Source organism: Sminthopsis crassicaudata, chromosome 1 (assembly GCF_048593235.1).
Source record: "Sminthopsis crassicaudata isolate SCR6 chromosome 1, ASM4859323v1, whole genome shotgun sequence".
NCBI classification, from domain to species: Eukaryota; Metazoa; Chordata; class Mammalia; order Dasyuromorphia; family Dasyuridae; genus Sminthopsis; species Sminthopsis crassicaudata.
The window spans coordinates 415120900-415143015 of NC_133617.1; the positions used below are offsets into that span (position 1 = coordinate 415120900).

Below are 22116 nucleotides of genomic sequence, written 5' to 3' on the forward strand. Positions count from 1 at the left end.
CTGGGGACTTTCAGCTGAGGGAATGAGCTACAGAGGGGCTCAGAGAAGGAAAGGACAGATGGAATGAGAGAGGGAGGGACAGAGGGAGGCAAGGAGAGAAGGAGGGCAACCAAGGTTTTTCTTTTAATAAAACTGGAAGGTTTCGACTATACAAACACAGCATCTTCAAGAGGCACCTGGACCGTCCTGCATTTTCAGTACACATACTATATTTTCCAAAAGGTAATCTTCAAAGTCATCAAAAAACCTATCTATTCACAGTGCTGCGCTGGGCACTTTATAAAGTGAGTTAACAAACCGAGCCTGCTCTTCTCCAGGGCAGATGTGATCTTAATCTATCTGAATTTCCAAGTCTCTTGCAGTCACAAGGACATTTGTGGAATTATTTAGCAAATCCTACTTAAGAGGCTTAGTTTTGCTCGGAGGTGCATTGGTGGCCTCAGAAATCAATGACATCCTTTTTTCCATCAAGCAAGAAGGAGTATGTGTGAAAACACAACAGTCCCTCCCCACTCTCACCTTTCTGGAAAGGGCATAATTAATTACACCCTTCAGTCTAAACTGATAAATAAGGATGCCAACTGGAACAGGTAGGGCAGGACACATGTGACCAACATTTCACATCACCCAAATAACTATTATTATATTTATCTTCTGGATTAAAAGAACTCATCAATAACTTGAGGTTTGCTTCATGCTTAGATCAAATCTGAGTCTCTGTGATTAAGCTAATGTCTACATAGTACTTTAAAGTTTGCAAAGTGCTCTACTACCTATGTTATCTCATATCTGATCCCAAGAGCCCTGTGAAATAGGAAATTGAGTCTAAGATGTTCTGTTATGAAAGCAATATCTGTCCTAACTCTTCAAACTTTTAGCTTCATCCAAAAAAAAAAAAAAAAAAGAACTCTGGATCACAAGCCCATAAATTTAGAGCTAAAACAAGGTTAGAAAGTCATCTCATTGACCCCTCTCATTTTACATAGACTTGAATCACGTGGTTTGTTGCCATAAAGACAAGGACTAACTGAACTCTCACAAACTACAGTTAAGAAGCAATGAGATTCAACAGCCTCCATTGGTTCCCTTACTTCTGCATTCATTTATCAAGAATGTGCCCCCTTTTGTCCAGTTACAACTTAAACCTAATTCCCACAGTTCTATCCTCTGCTCTTTGGGTAATAGAGTCCTTTATCTTATTTGAGTAAATTACCCACAGCCTTACCTCAGGCTACATGGCTCTGGCTCTTTACTTTTCTTCATCAGATCTATTTTAATCATGTGCACAGATCTGTAGGGATGCTAATATCTGCCTTGCCTACTCTATAAGGTTGTTGTGAGTTAAACATTTTGCAAAGAGACAACCTACTCACAGGATGTGAACTATAACTGCAAGGCACCCAAAAGCTGTCTAATCCAACTTTCTTATTTTCCAGAAGAGGAAGCTGAGGTCAGAGAAGTTTGATGATATTTCCATCCTGCCAAGGTCTCTCCTCAAAAATAATTATTAGAGGCTAAGATTCCAAGGATAAGGTAATGCATGTACATACAAGAGTCAATGAAACTGAACTCATTACATTCTCTGAAAATCGGTTAAAGGTTAAATACTTACATGGTATTGGAGGTTTTAATCTGGAAAGGACCTTAGAGTCCATCTAGTCCAATGGCCTTATTAGTTTTGGTTAACATTTTATAGGTGAAGTAACCAAGGCTCAGAGAGGTTAGTCATTAATCATGTTTTGCAGAAAATGCAAAAGATAACAAAAAGCTAATTAGAGTCCCAGGAAAGATGAAAGCTCCAGACATCTGCATCTGCTGTTATACAGGCTGCCCAACTGGCCCCTCTACCCTCTCAGGGTGACTAAAGATCATCTTATTTTTCAAAGGGTCAGAGGCAAATTTCCATCTTCTTAAAAAGGTTAAAATTCTCTCAGTAGCAGGGTATACTGCTGTGACCTCATTTAAGAATTGAATCAAATAAAATTAAAATCAGTTAAGTTTAGCAAATACCTAAAGCCTGACTGTAAAAACTGAAAAAAATATAACTGTCAAACTCATCTCCTTGTGAACAAAGCACAATGTAGAAATGACTTCCATTGATTTTTTTCCTACCTTATTTAATGCATTGATGCTACTATTAATTAAATCTCATTGCCATTCCCTTTTACTATGTACAGTTCATTCTCTCCCCAGGCCTCTTTCGTCCCTTACACTCATTCCTCCACCCCATCACTTCTCTTAAGATACATGTCAGCCATCGTTCCTTCAAAGAAAGTTTCACTGATGATTCTCCATCCCCTTCATAGTCTTCACCCTTCACAGAGGGAGTGGAATTTTTAAACATCAGCCTTTACTTTAAAGATTTGCTTTTAGAATCATTCTATTCTTCTGGACAGCCAGGAAAACCTGGAGCTGCAAGAAAGGGGTAAAAAGGATTTTTTTAAAATCTGCTCGGTCTACAAAAGAGGAGAAAAAAGGGCTATAAGCATAAGGAAAAAAGAAATGAACACTTCCTAAACATGGCATGGGAATACGGGATTCAAAAACACAAACATATACACAACAAAAAGAATAAAGATGTTTATACAAGATATTTCCACATCACTTCAACAAATCACCCCAATGCACTCTATTGAGGAAATCAGAGGGAAAAAAGTTTGCTATTTGGGAAAGAGCTATGAACTCATCAATAATCAGTAATTGTAAGAATGTTTTTCTGTTTTGTTTCCATATAATATTCATTTTTAATCACTAGTCAAGAAGAATAAGCTTGAAGAATGGGACATTTCAAGCAGTACAGATATAATGAAAAGAATATGTGGGTTCAAGTACCAGCTTGGTTAACAAGTTAACAAGTTAAACAAGTTATTTCAATCCTCTTCATCTCAGGAGTTTTTAATTTCTATGATCCTAAGCCCTTTATGAAAATAAAAATAAAACTTTTCAAAGAATATCCTACACTGAATACACAACTGCTTTTGACAACCTAAGGAACATATATTCCTCCATTAAAACCCAACTACTTGATGAAGTAGTAACATTTGGATGGATAAATGGATAGATAGCATGTCAAAAAGACTCCAATCCTGCCTCTGACACTACCTGTGTTGTAATGGGAAAGGCCATTTAATCTCTCCAGCTTTCCTTATCTGAAAAATAATGACCATATTGAGGGTGAAAGATTCAGCTCTGCCCTACTCTTGGGATGTAAGATCCCTCTCAGTTGTATATCTTAGTTGTATGTCTCAGTTGAGACAGAAAAATTCAAGATTATTGCGGGATAGGATTTGAAATCGGAGGATGTGGATTCTAATCTTACTCTAACATCTTCTATCCATGGCTTTATGGGCAAATCTCTGAATTTCACTTTCTTCTTCTATAAAATGAAAAGCTTGGATTCAAGGACCTTCATGTCTAACTCTACGACTCTTAAGATTTAAGATTGAACAAAGGTCTGTCTTTGTAGGAACAAAGTGGACTACATGAAATATGAAAAAAAATGTACCCAATAGTCCCAGATCACAAAATACAACTCTTACCAATATATTAAAAAATTAAGTCTGTTGTTGGAAGATTGCAAATGTCAATGTTTTTTTAAGGTTGCCTGCTCATAGAACCCACATGTACAAAAATATTAATAGCAGCCCTATTTGTAGTGGCTGGAAACTGAGTGGATGCCCATCAATTGGAGAATGGCTGAATAAATTGTGGTATATGAATGGAATATTATTATTCTATAAGAACTTACAAGCAGGATCATTTCAGAAAAGCCTGGAGAGACTTGCATGGAACTGATGCTGAGTGAAGTGAGCAGAACCAAGTTTTAGACAGTAACAAAAAGATTATGTGATGATCAATTATGATGGACTTGACTCTTTTCAACGATGCATTGATTCAAAGCAATTCCAATAGGCTTGGGATGGAAAATGCCATCCACATCCAGAGGGAGAACTATAGAGACTTAATGTAGATCAAAGTATTCACCTTTTCTGTTGTTGTTTGCTTTTTTTCTCATGGTCTTTTTCCCCTTTGGTCTGATTTTCCTTGTACAACATGACAAATATGGAAATATGTTTTAAAGGAATGCAAAATCTTTTTAACCTATTTAACCTGTATCAAATTACTTGCTGTCTTGAGGAGAAGGGAAGTAAGAGAGGGAAGAAGAAAAAATTTGGAACACAAAATCTTACAAAAATGAATGTTAAAAACTATCTTCATAATGTAATTGGAAAAATAAAATGCTATTTAAAAGGGGAAAAAAAGTTGCCTGCTTATAATGATTGGTGACAATAGTTACTAAGTCATTTTGATTTATGTTTGAAATCCAAAACTCATTGCAACTACCTATGCTTATCATGGCTCTGAAAGAACAATCTCTGAAATAAATAACAATGGGTTTGAATAGATCATTTCCCAAATATCTGGGAATAGATAGATAGGAGGGAAATCGTTAAGGTTCCAAACTATTCACATTAATTGTCTGTATTGCCTGGATCTAATTATTAATTAATAATTAATAAATCTAATCAACATCTCCAAGATAGGAAATTTCAGTCAATTTGCAAAATGAAAAAAGTCATACTCACTCCCTTCCCTTCCTAAAGAGATTGTAAGGATTCTTTCAACCTTTTTTTGAGACTATATCTATTAGACTTATAGAATTTTTATAGCACCTAGAAAGTACTTTCCATACATGACTACTTGGTAAATTGAGGCAATGTGTTTCTTAAAGTAGACATTATTTTCTATAGAAAGCATATTATCCTAAAGAAAGAAAAAGAAGAGAGTTTTTTTTTTCAAAAGAAAGATAAAAAAAAAGTTCCAGTGTAATAGCATTAAAAACCTCCCCTCTCCTCTAAATGGAGGTGAAATTTGGAAATAAACCCAGAGCCACCTTCCTTTCAGTGACATATGATTAAAATCTGCTTTGCTCTTAATTTGGCACTCTCAAATTACTGGACTCCTGCTGGCACTGCATGCTCACAGTTCACTGCTGCCCTTGAATTACTATACAACTTAAAAAAAAACAGTGGGCAAGGATGGTGTCATCAACACAGCTGGTGAGGAAAATGCTTCACTTCCAGAACTTGAGTCAGAAGTTGTCCTTTGGTGTCACCTGTCCCATGGTGCTGCTCAGCAAAAAAAATGAATCTTCCCATGGGCTTATTGTGCTACTCACCTGGGAACATAAGAGGCTATGTTATCCCTGACAAAACTCCAGGTGGTAGGAGAGAACCTGAAGTGTATTTTTCCATAGCTGACTCAAGGGATTTCATTGTTTTTCTACCTAAAGCTTTAAAACAAGGGGATCCTGACAAGGATCTATCCAGGACCCCAGGAGAGATATAATTGGTTTCTCATCTTCCTTGAAACTCCATAAAAAATCATGGTTTGTTTTCCTTTTTATCCATCTTAATTGTGCTATATTTGTTCAGTAGTTATTCTCAAAAATTATAGAGAAAATTATTTTGAAAATTCAGTTAGCCAATCTACTGCCTCTTTCCTTTCTTCAGCTTGCTTCTTGAAACTAAAAAATGCAGAATGTAAAAAAGTAAATTCCTTTCCCTCATTATCCAGATATGTCAAAAGAGAACCATATTGAGTGATATGCTGATAATTGGTTAAAGTTTTTTTAATAAGCAATGCAAAGAAATAGAAGAAAACAATAGATGAAGAAAGACAAAAGATCTCTCTTCATGGTGAGAGATATCAGAATGGCTAACAACCAAAAAAAAAAAAAAAAAAAAGAAAGGAAAAATGTTGGATGTTAGAGGGCATGTGGGAAAAAAGTGATGCTAATATGCTATTAGTGAAGCTGTGAACTAATCCAACCATGAAGAAAAAAAGAAAGAGAGAGAGAGAGAGAGAGAGAGAGAGAGAGAGAGAGAGAGAGAGAGAGAGAGAGAGAGAGAGAAGGAAGGAAGGAAGGAAGGAAGGAAGGAAGGAAGGAAGGAAGGAAGGAAGGAAGGAAGGAAGGAAGGAAGGAAGGAAGGAAGGAAGGAAGGAAGGAAGGAAGAAAAATTAGAGATATTAAGGGAACATTTCATGATAAAAATAAGTGTGATAAAAGATAAAGATGGTTGGGACTTAACAGAAGTGGAAGAGATAAAAAAAAAAGAGGAGGCAAAAATATACAGAAAAAATATATACAAAAACCAATAACTACAAGAGTGTAATCATTGCTAACAATAAGGCTAGTAGATGTGACAAAATTCCCGATGATCTATTTAAAATCCTAAAAGATAATGCTATCAAAAGTGCTGCAGTCAATTTGCCACCAAATTTAGAAAATTCAACAATGGCCACTGGGTTGGAAAAGATCTATCCCAATTCTACAGAGTAGTGCCAAGGAATGTTCAGATTACTGAACAAATACACTCATTATGCTTAAGATTCTGCAAGTGAGGGTTCAGCAATATGTGAACTAACAATTACCAGAAGAGCAGGCTGGTTTTGGAAAAGGCAACTGAACAGCAGACCAAAAACTCAAGACAAATTTCACTTCTAATTTTGCTTGATCCTTAGCCTTTGGCAAGTACCTTGACCTTAAATTAAGTAAGTTGCTCTGGTTCTCAGTTTAATTAACTATATGAATCATTATACTCTATTCAGTGATGCCAAGAAAAACATAAGTGAAAGGAAATAATGTTCTTAAACAGAAAGCTCTATGAACAAATATACCAAGCAGAGGTCACTTACATAATATGATACCTCTGTCATCATCTTAGAAAACTCATGAAATGCATAGATAGGAGCTAAAAAAATATAATGGCTAGCTGTTCAATCATGTCTGACAATTCTTCGTGACCCCATTTGGGGTTTTCTTGGCAAAAATACTACAGTGATTTGCCATTTCCTTCTCCAGCTCATTTTGCAGGTGAGGAAACTAAGGCAAATAGGGTTGTGACTTGCCAAGAGTCACTCAATTAAGTATCTGAGGCTGGATTTGGTCTTTTTGACTCCAGGCCTGATGCTCTATCCACTAAACCACCTAGCTGCCCTAGTTACAATATAATATACAGTGACAATATAATCCACTCATAATGATGGAATCTTGAACATGAAAGAATCTTAAGTCTCTTAAACCCCAGGAGAACACTGTACACAGTAATAGCAATACTGTACAACAAACCACTCTGAATGACTTAGCTCTTCTGAGCAATACAATGCTCCAAGATAACTTCAAAGGACTCATGATGAAAAATGCTATCCACCTTCAGAAAAAGAATTGATGGAGTCTAAATGCAGATTGAAGTATACTATTTTTCACCTTCTGTATTTTTTCATGTTTTTTTCCTTTGGGTCTGTGTCTTTTTTCACAACATGATTAATTAAGTAAAATGTTTTGCATGATAGAACATGTGTAACCTATATTAAACTGCTTACCATCTCAGAGAGGGATGAGGGAAAAGAGGGAGAGAGAAAATTTGGAACTCAAACTTTTTTTTAAATAAATGTTTTAAATTGTCTTTACATGAAATTGGGTAAAAATATTATATATAATATATATGTTTATAAATGTATATATATAAATATATATGTTTATATATAATATATATGTTTTAAGTTTTCTAATCCAACCATAACTGAAGAATAATCCTCTACACTTATGTAAAGTGTGATTATGCAGCCCCTTTTAAAGAGCTCCAACAATAGAAAATTTACTATATCCATTAGTAACATTAAATTTTCAGTAGTTCTAGTTATCAAGAAAATGTTCTTCCTAGTAATTTCATATCACAGAAAGGGCAATCATAAGGTGCAGAGTAGGTGTGATTAGTTTGTTATATCTCATCAATGAAGTACTTCAAAGAAGATCAGGGGGAAAATTATTATCTAGGAAATGTATAGTAGGAATAAGAGCTAGTCACACAGCAAGGGGGAAAGATGACAAATGGACAGCCAGAGGGCTTCATTGATACCCTCCTGATGTAACAAGAAAGCAAGAAAAGGCCTCCAACATGTTGGATGTACCTCTTGTGACAAACTCATGGGAGAACATAAGCAAGAACAACACAGGGTGGGCAGGCAGGGATGGGCTATGATTTCCATGATTGGTAGAAATACCATACTAATGTGATCACAGATCTAGTCAAGTATTCAGCATCTTTATCACATTAGTTCTAAATCAGCCTTCCTTCAACTTTTACCCACTGGTCCTAGTTTGGTTTTCTGGAGCCGGATAGAACAAGTGTAACCCCAAGCCTTAGCTAAACAACTCTGTCCTGCCCCTTATTCAGGGAAGAGCCTTCACCCCACCAATACAGAGAGAGTCCCATATCAAAGGCCTTAGGATAGGAGTTGCATAAATCTTATTCCATTTCTACAAATCAATCCTCCAAAAAATGCTCATGTCCTTTCTAAGCCTTTTCTTTCTCAGATTAAATATTAAACAGATCATTATGAGATTACAATTACAAATAAATATATTTATAATAAATTTAAATTATTTAATTATTTATTATTATTATTTATTTAGTATTTAATTTATTTAAATAAACATAATAATATTTACAATAAATATTGTATATTATATAATAAATAAAATAGATTATATACATATATGTAACAAATATAATATCTTATATAAAGAGACAAATATTTCTAATTTCCTCAACCAGTCCTCAGTTAACATTATTTTCATCCTGCTCCCTGGGTCTAGTTTCCTTCATCTAGACTTATTTCAGTTCACCAATCTCCTCCCTGTGAAAAACTCCTGGATTCCAAGTCCTCAAATTCTAGGTCCAATATTACTTGTGTAACTTGGCATAAGTCCTTTTAATCTCTCTGAGTCTTTTTTCCTCATCTGTAAAATGGAGATAATATCTACAGTACTTGTCTCACAGGATAAAACTCAAATTTAAAAAAATTATGTAAAGTACTAAGCAGGTCCTGAAAATGAATTTCCCTAAAGGGATCACACAATCCAAATTCGCATTATTTGAGGTTATGATTGCTTAAAATATGACCATTGGTTCCAGTTCGATGGCAATATACAGTGCAAATTTTAATAATACATCCACAGAGGATTCATTATTCCCACTAAGGGGTACTTAGCCATAAATGAAAACTGTTATTAGCTTACAAACTAAACCAAAACTGGAATATATGGGATGAATAGTTTGGTACACCATCCTCTGGCAAATATATCATGGCTTAGTAATTCTTGTCCTGAAAAATTAAAAGTACTCCAAACTGTCAAAAATAATAGTAAAGGATTGTCAGCATTCTTATAAAGTTTTACCCCTAAAAAATTTAATTTAAAAATACTTTTTTAAGTTTTTTGACCATTAGAAGCTGTCTTTCTGGAAATCGCCCTCTATTTTATTTATACCTCTTCAGGAAGGTGATTAGAACAAATAATTCAAAATCTAACACTTGTTTAGGGCTGTGAGACATTTCCTGTAGGCAAGGTAACTTCTGCAAAGGAAAACAGCAACCATCACTTTGTCTCTAGGTGACTGCCAAGTCTGTCCACTCCAGTTAGCACATTACCTTGTTTTTCAGTAATGTGGCCAGTTTCCCTCAATTGCTGTTAAGTTATCAGGGAAGAAACCAATCCAGCACTGGCTTAAAAAACCACTCTAGTATATGTATCACCATAAGCATAAATTGCAACTCAGCCCCTTCATTTTTCTCCTACTGATTCATAATTCCATAAGATTTTCTATCATTGGCAATATTCAATTTTTAAATATCCATCTTTAAATATGGGGCAATGGCATTTTTCCAATGATCTCAATAATGGGAAATTATTATTATTATTTATATATTATAATAAAATAATTATTATATACAATAAATAAATTATTTATTATTACTATTAAAATCACAGATCTTGAGCTGGAAGGGACCTTAGAAATCATTGAGTTCAACCCATTATATTATGAAAGAGGAAACTGAGATGCTGAGGTAAAGTGACTTGCCCAGCTATTAAATGTCTGAAGTAGAATTTGAACTCAAGTATTCCTGGTTCCTCAAGGTGACTCCAAACCCTTCTTCTATCCGCTATCCACTGCCTCTCACTCTCTCTTTAAAGTCCTCCTCAATGTCTCAATGGGTTTTCAAACAGATTCTGGATGGCCACTTTCTGGGGAAGGTTAGAGAAAGGACTCTTACTTGGGAGTGGATTAGATTGAACAGTCTCTGAAGTTCTTCCCAACTCAAAGATTTCCGTGAATTTTTTCACCACAGTAATTCATAAAGAGCAGCCTGTGTCACTGGAAGGGGTAACTGTATTGATGATCCTTGAAGTGTTTTTTTTCCTGTGAGCAGCACCTAATTAGCACCTATCAGAAATTCTCCAAATCATCTGTCAATCTGTGCCAGAAAAACACTTGGGAAACAGATGCCTCCATAAGAATTTGACAGCTTTCCATTTCTTACAACATTGAAGTCTTAAAACCCAGTGCCCTTCTATTCTTGATGCAGAAGGCTTAACAATTCCATGTTGACATTTGCAAAACCTGTCCTTAATGGCTGCTGACCACAATAATAACTTTTTTCTGATCCATTTGACTACAAATCTCATTTTGCACTCTGTCACAGAGGCGGAGAGAACATTCATCAGCCTATCACTCACCACTGTGAAAATCATATTAGATTCTCCACTTGACCAATTCTCAAACTGTACTCCATTTAGAATATGCTTGGCAAAGATACTGGAATGGCTTGCCATTTCCTTCTCCAGCTCATTTTATAGATGAGAAAACTGAGGCAAACAGAATTAAATGATTTGTCCAGGTTATACATGAACTCAGAAAGATGATTTTTTCTGACTTCTTGCCCAACACTCTATCCACTGTGCCATGTAGCTGCCCCAGGACTTGAACATAGTAGGTGCTTAATTAGTACTTATACAAATTGTTAGATGAAGACCTAGGACCCCACTTTAGTTATCTTTGTGCACAATATATTGGACATTATAGATATCTGATAAATGTTTATTGGCTGAAATTAAATTAAATCAAAATCTGCTTTCCATATCTTTATCGCTTTATTCTAGCTGAACAAATAGTGTCTTTTTGTTACAGTTCAATTGAAAAAAATAATACTTGATATTATAGCATTCACAAAGAGCATATTATATTTACATGTGTATGTACATATGCATATATATATATATATATATATATATATATATATATATATATATATATATATATATATATATATATATATATATATATATATATATATATATATATATTTCTAACACTAAGAGGACTGACTGAGTATTCAACATGGAAACACTAAAAAGGCTTTGAATGAGTTTGGCAGCATTTCAGCCACGTGAAAGCTTGGAGACCCAAAATGCATTTCTTCTAAAAGTCACTGCGATCAGCAACCACCCAGACAATAACATTCAAATTATGTAGACTTAATTTTTTTAAAAAGCAGAAATAGTTCATCTCAGCCTCTCTTTCTGCAAAATTATCATTAATGTCCAGCAGAAGTCAAGAGATAAAATCCTAAATTAACTGCAGTCAATCAGGAAAGTAATCCTCTCTCATGACAATCACGAAATAATCATCTCTTCTTAGTATGTATATGTTCAACATAAAATCACAGAGTTTTGAAACTGCAAGACACTTTAGAGATCATCTTAAGAAAGAGATACTTAACTGATGGTTGCCCCTTTGATGGAGTAGTGAAGCCTATGGACCCCTTCTATCAAAGAAATAATGTTTGTAAAGAACTTAGCACATAGTAGATATTTGATAAATGCTTGTTTCCTTTCCATTTTAAAACAATATTTTAATTGCATTTAATACATAATAATGACTAGCATTTACATAGTGCTTTAAAGTACATAAAGCATATTACAAATATTATCTCATTTTATCTGTTAAAAAAAATCCTGAAAGTTAAAGTTATTATCCCATTTTACAGATGAGGAAAACTGAGGCAGACAAAGATTTTTTTTTTAATTTTATAATTATAACATTTTTTGACAGTATATATGCATAGGTAATTTTTTACAACATTATCCTTTGTACTCCCTTCTGTTCCAAATTTTTCCTCTCCTTCCCTCCACCCCCTCCCTAGATGGCAAGCATTCCCATACATATTAAATATGTTATTGTATATCCTAGGTACAATATATATGTGCAGAACCGAATTTTGTTGTTATTGTTGCAAAGGAAGAATTGGATTTGGAAGGTAAAAATAATCTGGGGAGAAAAACAAAACAATGCTCACAGTTTACACTCATTTCCCAGTGTTCCTTTTCTGGGTGTAGCTGATTCTATCCATCATTGATCAATTGGAATTGGATTAGCTCTTCTCTATGTTGAAGATATCCACTTCCATCAGAATACATCCTCGTACAGTATCATTGTTGAAGAGCATAATGATCTCCTAGTGGCAGACAAGGATTAATCAACATGCCCATGGTCATTCAATTAGTGCCTGAGGACCAGATTCAAACTTGAATCTTCCTGACTCCAGGTTCAACACTCTAACTACTGCATCACTTAGCTGTACATAGAACTACAAAGATAATTAATTATATTGAAATATGGTTATCAGAAACATGGACAGATCTATGTGAACTGATACAGAGTGAAGCAAGCAGAAGCAAGAAAACATCAACTACAGCAATGTAAATGGAAAAATCAAAAGTAAATGTAACAAAATTATAAAGCTCAAATATCTGAATAAAGAAATATGAGAGGACACCCCCTAAATTACCCTTTTGTCTAGGTAGGAGGTCCACAATCTTTCTTTACACATTGTATATGTTTTCAGACTTTTTCAATGTATGAATCAGTTGCACTGACTTCTTTTTTTCTCTTAAAAAATTTAGTCTGTCATATGTGATGACTTCAGAGGAAGAAGAGAAATACATAGGATATTGTGACAATGTAAAAAACAAAAATCATCAACAAAAAAATTATTGAAAAAGAAATAACAGTTACTAAAATGTTTTTAAAAGACAAGTTCATAGACTCTTGTTTTAAGATTATGCATCTACAATTAAAATGGATACCAGAGACTACTTTAGGTCATTCTCTTCATTTTATAGATGATAAAAATGAGCTAGAGAAGTTGTGATATTTTTTCACTTAAATCAAGGTTGATTTACTCATTAGTTGGCAGAAGCAGGACTAGAATTCAGATCCACTGATTAGTGGTCCAGTTTTATTTCCATTATTTTACCACATGGCCTCTCTATGAAGTCACCAGTCCCTGGTTAAGACTTCAAAGAAATGAACTGAACTTTTATCAACGAGAAGATGGCTCTTAAGATTTTTCATGTACCATGCATCTTCCATATGTCTACTTCCTATTCAATTTTCATCCTATTCTACGGACTGCAGTCAGATGCTCATATTTTCTCAATTCAATAATAATAATAGGGCTCTTGCCAAGTCCTATAATATTCATCATGGTATAGCCATACCATGTCAATGCTGTCAAGGACAAGCTCTAACGGCTTTTATCAGGCACTGAGTGGTTCAAAGATGGCTTTGGCCATGAACTGTTTTGCTTCTCAAGATCAACCTAGGTAAACATAGGTAACCTCAAAGAGACTCATTGGCAGTGAGATGAGTCTAAGACAAAATTTTTCATCTATCTCAACTCCCATTAAGACACAAATTATGCCCTTTTCACTTACTGGGGGCACCCACAAATCACATCATGAAATAATATAATAGGGGGACCAATAAGATGAGTTGTTAAAGGAAGAAATGGGATGCTTGTGAATATAAATTAGATCTATGTAAAATTCCAGAAACAGGCTCTGATGGTTAAAGGGTTTTCTTACTATTTATGAGATTAGTGCATGACCAAGTTGCCATAATATATTTCCATTTATTAAAGCACTTTCTATTAAATAATTAGTTAAGTATGAGAAGCCAAGGGCATTTGGCTCCTTCATTTAGCAGAATAGACATTAACTTTGGAACCAAAAGACCCAGATTCACATCAGTTATGTTAGTTATCACCTAAATGACCTGTCAAGGCCTGAGATACCTCATTTGTAAAAATAAGGAAGTTTGAAGATTAGATCTAAGCAGTCTCTTCCAAGTCTAGACCTCTGATCTATGACAAGAAGATGAATCAAAACTGTGAGGGCTCTACAAACATTCTGCTTACATAACCTGAAGAAAAGTATTCCAGCTGTCTCTCAGCCCACTAGAAAGCTGAATTAATACTTAGCAAATATAGGTTAAATTCCAAAATAACAAACTGCCAAGAAATTGTCCAATTTTTTGCTCATCTTGGAATTTAGCTGCCTAGAATTTTTTTTTAATAAATAGAAAATGCATTGGCCATGGCGGTTCAGTGTGGATACTATGATAATGTTAATATTAAAACATGATTAAGCCAATATGGTGATTGGGGGGAAGGGTTAATCCTTCAATGATGAGAAAATAAAAAGGAATTAAGTTCAGAAAGATTTCTAAAAATAAGAGTAATATTCAAGGCTTAGTGTCAACTATCATAGAACCAATATATTGGACATTTATTAAGCTATTGTTCAGTTGTGTCTAACTTTTCATGGACCCTTCTGAGGGATTTTCTTGGCAAAGAAAATGGAGTGATTTGCCATTTCCTCCTCCAGTAGATTAAAACAGAGTTAAGTGAGTTGCTCAAGATCACACAGTTAGTGTCTGAGTCACATTTAAACACTCAGTTCCTCTTGATTCTAAGCCCAGAACTCTACCCACTGAACTACCTAGCTGCCTCCTTTATTAAACCCAATTCTACACCATCACAGATAGGATGCTCTGAGAGATGTAGAGCTAGCCTTAGAATAAGGAGATGCAGAGCTCAACTCCTACCATTTCTGATACATCCTGACACAGTGACTCTTAACAAGCCATTTAACCTCAAAGTGTCCCCAGGCAACTTCATAAAACTAAGAAATACTATGTTAAACAACATTTCTGAAAGAAGTTTCTTCATAAGCAATTCTCTGTATCAATCACAGAAACAGATAAAGCCCCCCCCAAAAAAAATCCAATAGACACTTAACATACACACAATGAGAATTTTAGAACTAGAATCTACCTTAGAGATCATCTCATTCTCCCCTTTTATTCTAAAGATGAAGGCAGCACAACTGGTTGGCATCAGAGCCATCATCATATGTATCCTGATTTTTTTATCTATTTCTTTTCATTACTTCATCCTATCCTTTTTCATGACTAAGGAATAAGACTAAAAACCGCTATCATTTAGCAAAAATAATTTAAACAATCCACAAAATATTTACTGAGTAGCTGTAATGATGTCTAAATTACTACACTAAGTTTCTTATTTAATTAAAAATCCAAATTCCCAAAGCAAAACCCATGGCAACCAACAGAGTACCAAGTAGGAGACTTCAAGGGGTAGGACAAAGACACATTTAGCATTCAATACTCCTTCTTCATTGCTATTAATATAGTCTCGCATATAGGTATATAAATATTATATAACATATACTATTATGTTGTATATTATATATAGTATATCTCCTACATAAACATTACCAAATAAATCTAAAATAGTTTATATATAGTATATCACCTATATAAGTATTACTGAATAAATCTAAAATAGTTTCAAATCTAAAATAGCAATTCAAATAAGAAATGGAACCATTTAGAAGTGATGCTCAAGATGAGTCTCAAAGGAAGATAGATTATATGAGGCTGAATTAAGGAAGAAGGGCATTCTGAGTCATAAGGATGGGAGATGCATTATCATAGCAAAAAAGCAGACCAGTTTGATTGGATCTCAGAAAGCAATCCAGATAGAAATTAATATACAGAGAATCTAAAGGTTGAAAGCAAGTTGTACAGAGTCTTAAAAGCTAAACAGAGGAGTTTGCATTTTTTCTGAGAGACATTAACAAACCATGGAAATTGATTGAAAGGCGAGTAAAACGATCAGTGCGCAATTTAAGGAAAATCAGTTTGGCAGCTGTGTGAAGGATGGTCTGGGGTGAGGGAAATGTTAAAACAGGAAGACCAGTTAGGAGTCCATTGTAATAATCTGGGAAAGGAGGATGAGAATCTGAAATGTGATACCTGTGTGAGGAGACAGGTTGTTGTGAGAGATGCTGGGGAAGATAATGTTAGAATTATCCCTTCAAATACTCACCTTTGGAAATTCTTCCTCTGAGTCTTATCTCAACTTTTATTTTTTCCGAGGCTAGTCCCCTAGAAGTCACACCTGACTTTATACAACCATTTGTGGTTTTCTTGGCAGAGATACTGCAGTGGTTTGCCATTTCCTTCTCCAGTTCATTTTACAGATGAGGAAACTGAGGCAAGCAGACTTAAGTGACTTCTAAGTGTCCGAGGCCAGATTTGAGCTCAGATGAATCTTTTTTGCTCTGACTATATCACCTAGCTACTCTACAAGTTCTATCACTGCATAAATCTAGGGGAAGTGCTGACTCTTTCCAACACTTAGTCTAAACATTCACAATCAAAGGAAAATGTTTACAGAATCAGCACTTTGGATCCAAAGAAAAACATACCACAGTATTCAGGATTACACATGCCATCTAGTAATTAACTGCAATGCTTCCCCATGAATATGCCCAGTAAGTTGTTTCCTTTTTGAAATTATTCATTGCCAAACCGCCTTCTCAATAGCAAACCCTTTGAAATAAGCATTTTTAAAAGCTACTCCTTGGCTAAATAAATAAACAAACAAACCAACTACATGCTTGATCCTGCATTGATCTATGATGTATCTGAATGAAAAAAATCCCAAAAATATGGTCAAATTATCTGTTTAATGACTTAAGAGCTGAAGGGATCTTGGAGATAATCTAAATTAAAAATCACTAATATAGAATCTGTGAAATTGCTCTCTTGCCTTGGAGGATTTGTACATATACATACATATATATATATACACATATTTATATCGATCACTGCATTTCAATAATCCATTTCCCTTGTGCATATAGTTAAAAAGCATTATTCTGAGGAGGACTCCATAGGTTTAACCAAATCCTAAGGTTCTATCACTAAAAAAATTTAAGAATTTTTGATATCAAACAACCCTTTGAGTTTACAGATGAAGATACTGAGGCACAAGGTGATTCACCCAAGATCACACAGTCTTAAGTGGTTTGTCCTTCATTCTCAAAAAGGACCAAAATTACAACTGTGTTTAGTCAACGTGTCCATTTATAACTAATGAGACAATAGAAGCTTGGGAAGGTTCAGGCACAAATAGTCCATGTGGACATTTGAGAGGACATGTCTCTAAATTTGCACATCTTAACAGGCTCTAAGTAGAAGAGCTGGAGCAAATGCCCCCCCAAGACAGCATCCAGAGGAGGGGAAATGGCATTTTATCCACCCTCACTCTGACTTAAAGAGCCATATCAAAAATTATTCCTTGACCTTTGGCCCAGCAACTTAACCCAGATCTATGGCTAGGGACTTAATTCTGGAGAATAAAACATGGATAAAAACAGCAATCAAGTGAGAAGCACTGATTAAATGCCTGGTAAATGCCAACCACTGTGCTAAGTGCTGTAGAGAAAAAAGTCAAGACAGTCCCTGCCCTCACAAGCTAATAGGAGACGACAGCAAACAACCAAGAACATAGGAGATGTATATAGAGGATAAATTGGAGATCTCATCAGGAAAGTAAGAAAGGTGGAAGATGGGATTCCAGGAAGGTTTAAAGGAGTCAGGGAAGCTTCAGGGGTGTGGAGGGAAAGAGTGCCAGGCATGTATTAGTCAGTGAAAAAACATAGATAAGTGTCTTGTGAAGGGAATGGTGGAGACCAGTGCCACTGGATCCCAGAGTATGAGGGGGTGGTGGAGGGAGGAGGGGACAAGATAAACTCAGTCTTAGTTTTTTCATCTGTGAAACAGGCATAATGTCTGTCCTAACCACTTCCTACCATCATTATGAAGCCCACATGAAACAATTGCACATAAAGTGTTTTCCAATTCTTCAAGTGCTATATAAATGTCAGCTATTATTATTGCCTGCTTTTGGCACTTATAAATTTCAATCTTCCAAGGACCAGAATTATATCTTATTCATCTTGGCAGCCTCCTTCAGCCCTTCTCCAGGGCGTTGCACAGAGGAATTGTTAAGTGTTTACTGAATTGAACTGAAAGTTTCATGCCCTAAAGATTTCATGTCAATCATTGTTCTTTTCAGCAATGGGAGGAAGTGAGGGGGGATTTCTAAGTGGCCCCCTTAGACTATACTAAATTCTTTAATTTGTCAAGAATTATCCACTTTTGAATAAAAAAATTTTTAAAAAAGGTCTTTAAGACAGCCTAAAAAAAAATCATCACCATCATTTTTCCAGTTTCTCCATCCAACCTCATCCACTTACATTACCAGTTTTTGACATCTTTAATTGTTCCTTTTAAAAAATTCCCTGAATAATAGCTCTGTGGTTTCTATAATTCACTGGAAGGTCCCCTGAGGTCTATGTGCCCCCCACTGTCCCACTTTCTCCCAGTTCATTACCTCTCTTCCCTCTACCCTCCAGAACCAGTCCATAGGAGCTCATTTAAATAAACTGTACATTTAAAGAAAAAAAAAAAATCCAAGATGCTCACTCACACGGAAAAGATAGAGAGTGAGCATTCCAAGGATATTACTGTCCCTGTGCCACCGTACAGGGCACTCAATTTTCCACACTCATTAGAGCTAACTCAGCAACAGCCCGCCACGCTCTTCTCTGTGAACTACAGTAAGGAGTGAAGCATGTGTCTGCAATCCCCTGCTGTTCCTGGGCCAACTCCAGCCCCAGGTGCAAAGCAGGTCCATAAAGAGGGCTGGAAGGAATCTTGGCAAACTCGGCGTCCTACCTTCTCATCTTACAGGGAACTGAGGCTGGGAAAAGTCAAATTACCTGTCCAAGATCACTAGTCAGCTGGTAGTCCAAACTCGCTTTCTAGTTCCTGGCTCAGGATCCTTTTCCCTTCCTAAGTTTTTGTTGTGTTTGGCTTTTTTTGAGGGGAAGGAGGGAGATTTTAATGATCCAGAGGTCCTCAGACTTTTTAACTAGGGGCCGTTCCCTGTCCCTCACACTGTGGGAGGGCCGGACTACAGTAAAAACCAAACCTCACTCTGTCTCCGCCCCTCCGCCCATGTGCCATAACCCCGCGGCCGCAGCTTGATGACCCCGGTTTTCATCCATTATAAATGAGAATTAAGGTGGAATTCTTTACATATAAAAAAAGTTTGTCTTCCAAATCTGTGATTCTACAAATGGGAATAAAGAAATTAAACTGTCCCTGGCTTTGTTCTTTTTCATTTTCTTTCTTTAGTTAAAACAAGTGGAAACTTTGCGGGACTTCTAATTCTGACAATGGTTCTCAATCTCTGCTACTCCGAGGGTATAAGGAATTCTCGGGGCACTTTTATGACCGTGATCCCAAAGCATAGCTATGATTTACTTTGATTCTTCCTCATAGGCCACAGACAGCTTTTCTGAGGGAGACCAGGTGTCCCAAAGATACTGGGATGGCCGGATCTTCCCAAGCAAAAATCAGGATAAATGACCAGATGCTTGAAATAAGGATTATTCTACAATATTCTGAAGTCTGGCTGCAGTACCCTAAGTGAAGAACCAGCCCAAGCAACGCTAAAAAAAATTACAAACAGCAGCAGCCTTTGACCTAAAACTACTGCCTCATTCTCCGAACCCTTCCGCCATAAGAATCTTTGTTTTGTGTTGGTTCTCGGGGCAGCAGGAGTGTACTATAGGCGATGCTTTGAGGAAGACTCCCGGCCTCCAAAGAATGTTTGAGCGCCTATCAGAGAGGGTAAAAAAAGCAGAGAACTCGCATCGTCCTTTCAGAAGCAGTCCCCAAATAGCTTTCCAACCGCCGCCTCGCCTCAATCACGCGCTGCCATTGTACAACTTAAAGCAAAACGCAGAAATGTAATCTCGCTCTGCCCATCAACCATCTTTGTGCACAGTTGGCGGTACATAAAACTACAGATTCTGCCGGAGCCTTTATTCTTTATGAATGTTCCGCCCAAAGCCAGGCTCCTCCAGGGGAACGGGGAGTGGCGAATTCGGCTCGGAGAAACCCGTGCCGCGTTACGCGTTTTAAACAGAACCACTTTTCTGCTCTGTGACAGTTCCCACGGAAAACCGAGGGAAGCCCTTTTGTTCAGTATGCGTCCAGCCCGCCAGAGGAGGGTTAGCACGGGAAGATGTTTTGTGTTGCCATGGACAGAGGCAGGGAGATCCCTTAAAAGATGCTGTAAATAGTGACTGGGAAGGGGCAGGGTTCTTGGGCAATGAAACAGGGTCGGGCCGGACCGGGACGTACGCACACATCCATCATGGGCCCTTAAGGCACCGCGGCCCAGAGACTGCCTCTCCTCAAACTTCAGCAGAAAGCACTAACTGCACAACTGTGCAAAACGGAGCTGCTTCCCCACCCCCACCGCGCCGCGCGGCTCCGAGCTTCCCGGGGCTCCTCGGCGGCATCTCACACTCCTTTCGCAGAAACACCCTGACGTGACGGCTCCTCTTTTAGCAGCAGGAGCGCGCGCTCCCCCGCACCCTTCTCAGCCTGGAAGGAGAGTCTGGAGCTCCCGGGGCTGCCCGGGCGGGAGCGCGCCTCCCTGCCCACTCCCGGGGAAACTTCGCCGCTCCGCCAGCACCCCAGTAGTAAACGCCGCCGCGAAGGCGAGTTTTGAGCGGGGCTGAGAGGGGAGGGGTTAGCCCAGGAGAACCGAGGCGCGGGTGCAAGGTGCACGGCGCCCGGGGCAGCCTGAGGAAGGGCGCGTTGCAAGTGAAGTTCAAGTGCACGGAGCCCCGAGAGAGGGGGTGGGGAGGGAAAAACGCCCATTTCTCGGGCTGCTCCAAAGCCCCCAGCCCGCGTGCGGGGAAACCCCCAGAGGACAGCGCTGCGGGAAGGGGAGGGGAAGAATGAAAGTGCACCTTCCCGGCGAGCTGGGAGAGGAAGAGGAAAAGAGACTCGGGGGATGCCTAGGTGTCCGAGCTCCTGGAGGGAGGGGCGCGTGCAGACGTCAAAGGGAAGGGGTCAGGGGGCGGAGGGTCAAGGGTGGACACGAGGGGTCATGCCGTCCGCACGGCCGTCACTGTCCTGGCTCCGGATCTCCCGAATATGGCTCCCGCATTCGAAGATGAGAACAACTCCAGCAGGGAACTCGCCCTCTCCCCGTGAATCCCTTTCCCACTCCCCTCCACGTTAGCCCTCGGTCCGCCGCCCCCCGCCCCCACGCCCCCGGCGCTCACCTGGATCTGGCAGGAGATTTCGGAGTCGTCCAGCAGCCGGATGGTGCATTTCATCTCCTGGCTGAGCGATCTGATGCTCGAGCTCCGAAAGCGGATCATTTTCATCGTCCTCCTGCCTCCCCGCACACAGTGGCAGGAGGCGAACATGCACCGCGGCCCCGGGGAGCGGGAAACCTCCGGGAGACACCCACGCGGGCTGCCCGGGGAGCGGCAGCGGCAGCGGCGGCGGCGGCGGCGGGAGGGGGCCGCGGTCAGCCCCGGGGAGGCGGCGGCGGCGGCGGCGGCGGCGGGAGAGGCTGCCGCTGGCCAGACATGCTGGTAGTGAGAGCGATGGCTGGTGATTCCCTCCCGCCCGCCCCGCTTCCCCCGCCTCCGCCCCCCCAGCTCCCAGTCCTCTCCTCCTCTCCTCTCGCCAGAGAGAACCCGGGCTGGTGACGCCGTCACCGAAACACTCACACTGGCGAGGAGGAGAGGGTGCGGGGAGGGGGGTTCTGGGGATGGACCCGGGGGAGGGGGGGAGAGAGAGAGAGCGAGAGAGAGAGATCCCTGTCTGTGATGCTGTTGCTGCTGCGTCAAGCTTTGCTCTGCTGTCTCCTGCTTAGCTTTAGCTTCCCTCCCTCCCCCAGCCAGCCTGTCTCCCAGGCTGTTTTCTCAGCATAACCTCCTTCTCTCTATCTGTGTGTCTCTCTTTCCTTATTTCTTCCTCCTATCTTCTCCTTCCATCTCCTCCACCTTCTTTCTCTTCTCTCCACCTCCCTCCTCTTCTTTCTTCCTCCTCCTCCTCCTTCTCCTCCTCCTCCTTCTTCTTTCTCCTGCTTCTTCTTTCTCCTGCTTCTTCTTTCTTCTGCTTCTTTCTTCTCTCTTCTTTCTTCTTCTGCTTCTTCTTCTTTCTCCTGCTTCTTCTTTCT

The 22116-nt window shown here is 38.5% G+C and overlaps 1 protein-coding gene across 2 annotated transcripts in view; it reads right to left on the reverse strand.

The window, feature by feature from the left end:
• Nucleotides 1-21478, reverse strand: part of FRMD3 (FERM domain containing 3) — a 306895-nt gene extending 285417 nt beyond the window's left edge. The window contains exon 1 of one of the 2 annotated variants that reach the window (XM_074280139.1): nt 21209-21478. In XM_074280139.1, the coding sequence (XP_074136240.1) occupies nt 21209-21355 (147 nt within the window). In that variant the 5' untranslated portion in view covers nt 21356-21478. The remainder of the gene's footprint in view (nt 1-21208) is intronic. The other variant, XM_074280138.1, reaches the window with a different exon arrangement.
• Nucleotides 21479-22116: the final 638 nt, after the last annotated feature.